Consider the following 7,897-nt stretch of genomic DNA (forward strand, 5'->3'; position numbering starts at 1 on the left):
AAATAACTATAGATTCATAGAAAGTTGCCAAGTTGGTACAGAGAGAACTTAGGTACTTTTCGCCCAGTTTCCTCCCTCTAGTCGTACATTATTGTAGTTCAGTATCAAAACCAGGAACTTGACATTGGTGCAATGTGTGTGACTAGTTCTGTGTCATTTTATCACATGTGCAGATTCGTGTAACCACCGCCGTCAAGATCCATCACCACAAGTGTCCCTCATGCTGCCTTTAGAGTGTCACCCACCTCCGTCCCCCACACCACCCACTATTCCTAGTCCTCAGCAACCATGCAAGAGCTTTTTCCAGTATATATACTGGATGTAGCCAACAGTGCTCATCTGTCACTTCTCCACTGAAAAAACAAACATTAGTTTCCAATAATAAAAGTAATAGCAATAACTAACGTTTATTGAGCTCTGAACAGCGGTTATTGTACTAAATATTGGGTACTGTGCTAAAATCTAGATTATCCCTGGGCTTTTCTCATTTAATCCACAAAACTGTCTGACGTTATAAATCTTATGTTTCTGTTTTATTGATGAGGAAATAGAAACTAAAAGAAGTTAAGTGACTTCCCTGGGTCACTCAACTTGTAGGTGGAGGAGCCAGGATTCGAACCCAAGTAGTTTGACTCTAGGTACTGTGATCTGAGCCACCACCCCACACCCATTTTCTTAGCGTGTCATTTAAACTTCCTTCTCAGTTTAAGAAAAGTCCTGATTTTTGTGTGTTTGAGATTTTATTTACCGTGTTTCCCCCAAAATAAGACCTAACCGGAAAATAAGCCCTGGCATGATTTTTCAGGGTGATATCCCCTGAACATAAGCCCTAATGCGTCTTTTGGAGGAAAAAATTAAGACAAATGGTCTTATTTTCGGGGAAACACTGTATGTTCTTCAGCTCATTATAACTCTAAGCAATCGCTGTCTTATCTCTCACTTCTCATTCCAGATAGCAGTGTTTGTGGGTGTTCTGTCATTCAGTATCGCAGTCCTGAACAAAGTAGAAATTGGATTGGATCAGTCTCTTTCAATGCCAGATGTAAGATGCTTTTTAAATATTATTTAGCCAATGGTGAATAAATTTTTCAAAACATGCATGTGGATGTTTCAAACTAATGCCCCCTTCTCAATGCAAATGCTGACGGGATCTCCCGTGTGATAAGAATTGCCACAAAGCTCTGCCAGTGTGGGCCGTGGCACTGTGAACTCTCAGCCAGCCCACTGGGGCACAGCCAGAGTGTGAGCAGCCAGTCTTTCATCTTGTGAGGTGCCCTCCTAGTTGTGGGGCCAGCCCAGGGACACCCTGGGCCCCGAGAGGGTGAGGAGGGGGAACTGGCTGTAGGGAATCCTGAATCTGGGCTGGAGGCATCTTGGCCAGGAGCCTCCTGGTGCCCTCCTGGTGGTTAGTCATCCTCGTGTTGCTTGGGCACCATCAGAACGTTCACACTTCATCCTGTTGTTGGATCTTTGTTTCAGGACTCCTACGTGATGGATTATTTCAAATCGCTCAGTCAGTACCTGCATGCGGGCCCGCCCGTCTACTTTGTCCTGGAGGAAGGGCATGACTACACCTCCCTGAAAGGGCAGAACATGGTGTGCGGGGGCATGGGCTGCAACAGCGACTCCCTGGTGCAGCAGATATTCAGCGCGGCGGAGCTGCCCAACTAGTCAGTACCCCCGTCTCCCTGTACTGCAGCGGGAACAGCCAGGGGGCCTCTCGGCCAGAGTCAGCTCGGCCTGGCATCTCTCACTGAACATAGGTTTTCTCGGAGAATTTCTTTCTCAGAATGTATGCTGAATCTAGCTTTACCTGAGTTTTCCCATTAAGTGCTAATGCAGTTTGTCTTTTGACTGGGTGGTGGTATGAACTCTAGAAAAGGAAGTCTGGTTTCCAGGAAAAGGACTGAAACAAGACTTTTCCTTGAGGGACAAGTCGGTCATTTTTTTTTCTCTCCTTTTCTCCAGTACCCGAATAGGCTTTGCTCCCTCATCCTGGATTGACGATTATTTTGATTGGATTAAGCCGCAGTCTTCGTGCTGTAGAGTCTACAATAGCACCGATCAGTTCTGCAACGCTTCAGGTACTTGCATCTCCTTTTCCAAATTGTTCCCTTTTTTCTGAAAAGCTTTAACATGATAGTTGAAAAATCATTGTGGTTTATACCTATTTATATGCCAACACGGGGTGTCATTCCTTTTGTTATCATCCCTGTCCTTAGTTGTTCACTCTGAAAAGCGGTGTTGTTCCTGACACTGATTGTAGCATCTCATAGGTGTGTTTCCCTGTTTATCACCATTGCCCTATGGTTTTGTAAGTGTTGAGACTGTCCTAGAATTTTCTTGATTAAAAACATGGAAGCCCTGGGCTCTAATCATACCAACTAAGGTCGTCCTTAAAGCAGAAAACCTGCCTTGAGGAAGAAAATTTGTACAGCCTGCCTAAGGTGAAGATGATATCTCAAATTTATTACACTATGAAAATCACGTGTTTGAAGCTTTTGGATAAGGAAAAAGATTCCAGAAAAGAAGTCCCCTCATTTCTTTATCAATGTTTTTAAATGTTGTAAAATAAGATCTAGAGACCCATTCTTCTCACCTTGGCTCCTCCCCTCATGTTTCCGGCAGTGGCCGACCCTGCCTGCGTCCGCTGCAGGCCTCTGACCCCAGAGGGCAAACAGAGGCCTCAGGGTGGAGACTTCATGAGATTCCTGCCCATGTTCCTTTCTGATAACCCGAACCCCAAGTGTGGCAAAGGGTAAGTGCCTCTGAGCCCTTCAGACACGCGCCCACTTTCCCTTTGTCCTGCACTGGAAAACTAGGAGAGCTGGGTGTAGAAACAGTTGCGTGTGAAAGGTCCTCGTCTATACCCCCTGCCCACCCTGTCTGGAGCCTTCTGTGAAAGCGAAGAAACCTCTTGGACACCTTTAAAGAAAACTTCTCATTATTTTCAGCTGATTCCATCCTGGCTTGAGCATTCCTTTCTTACACTTCTCCGTGTGTCCTGGCCCTCCTGGCTCTTTGAGTGGATGCAGAGTACTGTATAGGGTACCAGCGGGGCAGCGGGAGAAAGGCAATGTGTGGCATTTCAGAATGTGAAGTGGTCTGTTCAGTTGTGTCTATGGGCATATGGGACAGCATCTCTGCTTTGGTGATGTCATCCTAGGTTAAGGTTTACATTGTTTTAGCCCCACTGTGCTTCTTGCCAGCCAAACCATATATGAGACTATGGGCTTTCTCACTCCCCCATCCAGCCAGGCAGCCACAGGCTTATTTGGCCAAGAAATAGTGAAGATGATTAGAAGTCTGGGGTGGGATCATTTGGAAGCTTTTGTAGAGGAAAATGAGTGTCCATGTGTATGTGAGGTAAACCCTGGACATCCCAGTTTTTCATAAGAATACATAATTTGACCAGAGTCCCATCATACATTAGTCATACATGTCATGTCTGTGTTTTGAGACCTATACTAGGTACTGTAGGAAGACTGTCTCTAAAATTAAAATAGAAATGGATCTTACAGCTTGCTGTGCTTGCAGACTGAATGCCTTGGCCTACATAAAACAAGTCCAAGTGAGTTCAACTTTCCATGAAGGCAATAGCCACCACTCTCAGGAAGCCTCCTACGTGCCAGTGTCATGCCAGACACCTCACATTGTTTCACTTGCGCATCACACAGCCGTGTGAGTAGGTGGTGGACCCATTTGCTGAAGATGACGCTGCAGCCCAAATTCAGTAACTTTGCCCAGGCTTCCATGGCAGGGCCGAGGCCCATCTCACATCTGCCTCACTCAAGGGCCTTGCCCTTCCCCACCTCCTGTTACACAATATTGCTGAGCAAACTGTAGGAAAACACATTGGATTGCAAGCAGAGCTGGATGTAGACACAATAGCAGCTGTGCACCAAAGAAACTAAAAGCAGTAAAGGAGAGCCAGTGTGGGAGACAATAAGCTAAACCTCCATCGTTCCCTTTCAGAGGATCTTCCGTATCCCTGAAATTTACAACTGGGTCTGACCTCTGGGCCCAGGGTCAGATGATTTCACTTAGCCTTGAGTGCTCAGATTCTGCAAGGTTTTGCAAGGCATGGTCTTTCTGACGCCGAGTCTTCTCTTAGGGGACACGCTGCTTACGGCTCCGCAGTTAACATCCTTGACAATGACACGGGTGTCGGAGCCACATACTTCATGACCTACCACACCGTGCTTCGGAACTCTGCTGACTTTATTGACGCCATGAAAAAAGCCCGCCTCATCGCTGGTAATATCACCAAAACCATGAGCCAGGAAGGAAGTACTTACCGTGTGTTCCCATACAGGTAAGTGTGTCTTGTACAAATGAGGGTGTTCTAGGGAAGGGCCCACACTCTGGGACTCCCTTGGTGGAATGCTGATGCTTAGCTTTCATTCTGACACCTTCTCCGCTGTGAGCATAGGCCAAGTATGTCCAGGGAGATGGTACGGGGGCGAGGAGGGCCAGACTCGGGAGCACCTACGGAGGTCTGAGTGCTGGAGACGCAGAGCTTGGTCTCTGGGCTGGAGCTCATTCTGAAAGAGACCAACTGCAAAACAGCAGCCAGGGGGTAGGGAGGAGGTGTTGCCTGGTGACCTGTTTTCAGGAAGTGGGGCCCGTGGTTGTTCCTGGACAGTAACTGATGGGTACCCGTGACTGCTGATGACTGGGGACAGTGCCTTTATGGAGCTTTTTCTTTTTTGCTCATTGGGCTTTTTTCCTTATCAAAAAGTATCATATATAAAAGTTTGAATTTGGAAAATATAGAAAAGTAGAAGAAATAAGCGTGTGTTGTTGTTGTTTTCTCACCCCTATGATCTTGCTTAAAGGAGTCCTGTTCCTGGCAGGAGGACAACCTGTTTTTCTGTGGCAGAAGTTCTCAGAATGGGTGTCCTAATTCCTGGGAAGAGCTGGTTAACTTTGCACAAAAAACATAATCTCCTCAGGCCCCCGCACAAATCCCATTTGGCCTGAGATAATTCTCAGGATAGATCAGGACTTCTTTTTTCAAAATAGCATGGAATATTCTTTGTAAATGCCTATAAACTACCATGTTTCCCCCAAAATAAGACCCAGTTGGATCATCAGCTCTAATGCGTCTTGTGGAGCAAAAATTAATATAAGACCCGGTCTCATCTTAATATAAGACCAGGTTTTATATTAATTTTTGCATTAGAGCTGATGATCCGGCTAGGTCTTATTTTCAGGGAAACACGGTAGAATAGATGGGGATTATAAACAAAAACTTTTTATAAAGTATTTATTTTGGATCATGAGGGCCTTCTTTGGGCGTCAGTGGTCAAAGATCCGGTTGAATTACTGTAGATGCGTCTTGCAAAAAGCAGGAAGGTTTTCTGCAAGGTATGTCTCTAGAAGTACTTTCACAGTTTTGCAATAGTGGCAGGATGAAAAGTAGAGCTTCCAGAAGTGAGAACGAACCTTGATGAAATCTTTCCCCCTCCTCTCTAGTGTGTTCTATGTCTTCTACGAACAGTACCTGACCATTATTAATGACACAATCTTTAACCTCTGCGTGTCCCTGGGCGCAATCTTTTTGGTGACCATGGTTCTCCTGGGCTGTGAGCCGTGGTCCGCAGTCATCATGTGTGTCACAATCGCCATGATATTGGTCAACATGTTTGGCGTCATGTGGCTGTGGGGCATCAGTCTGAACGCGGTTTCCTTGGTCAACTTGGTAATGGTGAGTCCTGGTCCACTCAGTTTGTCCCTAACTCCTGTGTCACTTATGTGAATTGTTTGTTGGGGTGAAAGACCAAGTTCAGCTCCTGTTCTTCTTACACGTGGAGAGGTGGGACTGAGGGCTAGTTGGAGTGGGACGGATGATACATGTAACAGTGAAAATGTGATTTCATGGTCTAACTTGGGTATTCTGCCTTTATTATTCCGAAAGGTTTGGAGAAACATTTAGCCTAATGACGGCAAGATGCTCACTTTTTCTTTAGAAAGTTGCCCCATCCCTGATGGAATTCTCTGACCAGTACCTTTTGCTTCTCATGCAATTGCCGGGTGCTTTTTAATAGTCGTGAAGATGTGAGCTTTCGAGAAGGTATTGACGGAAAATTGAAACAGTGCATCTGTACTTCAGATATGAACGCTGCCCCAGGTGGCGTGGCAGTGAGGCAGAACTGAACATATTAAGGACAGTGTGCTGGCTCTGTGGAAGCTGGGGTAACCGTAAGCGGTTTCGGCAGCTTCCTGGGAGGAAGGCAAAGCGGCTGTATAAACTGGAGAATTGGGTGTTGTGCCTACAGGGTTCTTCAAGGTCCTGGTGCACTGAAGTTGGTGTGATGGGGGCTTTATAATATATGTCAGAGGATTCCTAGGGCGCCTCTACCTCCCAGGATGCCCTGGTAACCACAGATCCTGGGAAAGGCATTGGCTGCTTATGATTTCCAACGAGAAAAGACCCATTTTAAAGGAAGCACTTTATTTCAGAGCTGTGGCATTTCCGTGGAGTTCTGCAGCCACATAACGAGAGCGTTCACAGTGAGTGCCAAAGGAAGCCGCGTGGAACGGGCAGAAGAGGCGCTGTCTCACATGGGCAGTTCTGTAAGTGACTTGGGCAGAAATTTCAATGCAGAGTGCCCAGCTCAGCGAGCGTTTCTCAGAAGGCACTTTAAAATCCAGTAGGGAAAACAGAATTTGGATCCTTTACTTAGCAGCAGCATCTAAGGATGACAAGTTTGCAGGCAATTCATGAAATAGCTATGTCCTGAAATTCTTTAGAACTGTTCCTGTTGGTGAATCCTGTTGTAGGCAGCAGTATGGCAAAAGCAGGAAGACAGCAGCGGCTGGATCTAAGAACCAGAGCCTTTTCCATGTAAAACACAGGCCTGCCACATGTTGATAAAGCAAGGCAGCTGCCGCAGCGCCCGCAAGCACTTTGTAATTGATGTCTTGAGAATCTCCTTGGTTCATTCAACTGTATATCCTGGTTTAGCCTATCAACCAATTGTTTTACCACTAAAGAAAATACCATTACAGAGTAACAACTACAACTTTGTTTTATAACAATTTTAGATACTTAAAATAGTTTTCATCTGAGAATATTATGAGCTCAGTTTAGACAGAATAGTGTGTATGTAGAAAACACAGCTTTTACCCTTATGATACCTTTTTGTTTCAGCAAGTAAAACAATTTTAGGTGCTCCTTATCAGTAACTCTGAACGCTGGGGTTCAGTCCCCCTGACTTTTGACACTATTAAGAAATCCCTGTATTAGGAAGTGTTCAATTCTAATAGGTTAATAAAAGTGGTTTCTAATACCCTCTCTCTTCTTTTAGGTATTCAGTGGAATCACACTTACAAAATTTGGTGGGATTGTGGTGTTAGCCTTTGCCAAATCTCAAATTTTCCAGATATTTTACTTCAGGATGTATTTAGCTATGGTCTTACTGGGAGCCACTCATGGATTGATATTCCTCCCTGTCTTACTCAGTTATATAGGTAAGTTCTAATTCCTAAACAAGTGGGATGGAGGGCGCATGTTACTAAAAAATTATGGTATCTTGAAACATTCTTTTGAAGTATTCGAACTTGTACTAATGGTCATTTGATAAATAATACTGAGTAAAAAATTTCTACAAGAAAAAAATCCTATCAGGGGCCTCTTGACTGTCTAAACCACTTCATTAGTAAACTCTTTTCTGGAGGCCTGACTTGTCTGCTGAACAAGGCTGTGAAGTCAGACATGAATGAGTCACAATGTGAGCCGCCCCAGGTGGCGTCTCCCTGCTGAGATGAATGTCCTTCAGTGATGGCCGACAGCTGGGTCACAACCCAGCAGTGCTGGAAAACAATAGCTTTTATTTCCCTGACTCACTGTTCTAGCAAAATGCTGCCTCTGCCTCTCATCTCTTATTTTGAA

The 7,897-nt window shown here is 45.1% G+C and overlaps 1 protein-coding gene across 1 annotated transcript in view; it reads left to right on the forward strand.

Annotated features, from left to right (window-relative positions):
- Nucleotides 1-7,897, forward strand: part of NPC1 (NPC intracellular cholesterol transporter 1) — a 53,722-nt gene that overhangs the window by 44,769 nt on the left and 1,056 nt on the right. The window contains exons 17-24 of the mRNA XM_019741198.2: nucleotides 953-1,042; nucleotides 1,480-1,670; nucleotides 1,969-2,084; nucleotides 2,629-2,758; nucleotides 4,115-4,315; nucleotides 5,479-5,710; nucleotides 6,466-6,579; nucleotides 7,314-7,476. Coding sequence (XP_019596757.2) covers nucleotides 953-1,042; nucleotides 1,480-1,670; nucleotides 1,969-2,084; nucleotides 2,629-2,758; nucleotides 4,115-4,315; nucleotides 5,479-5,710; nucleotides 6,466-6,579; nucleotides 7,314-7,476 — 1,237 coding nt within the window. The remainder of the gene's footprint in view (nucleotides 1-952; nucleotides 1,043-1,479; nucleotides 1,671-1,968; nucleotides 2,085-2,628; nucleotides 2,759-4,114; nucleotides 4,316-5,478; nucleotides 5,711-6,465; nucleotides 6,580-7,313; nucleotides 7,477-7,897) is intronic.

This window comes from Rhinolophus sinicus, linkage group LG09 (assembly GCF_036562045.2).
Source record: "Rhinolophus sinicus isolate RSC01 linkage group LG09, ASM3656204v1, whole genome shotgun sequence".
NCBI classification, from domain to species: Eukaryota; Metazoa; Chordata; class Mammalia; order Chiroptera; family Rhinolophidae; genus Rhinolophus; species Rhinolophus sinicus.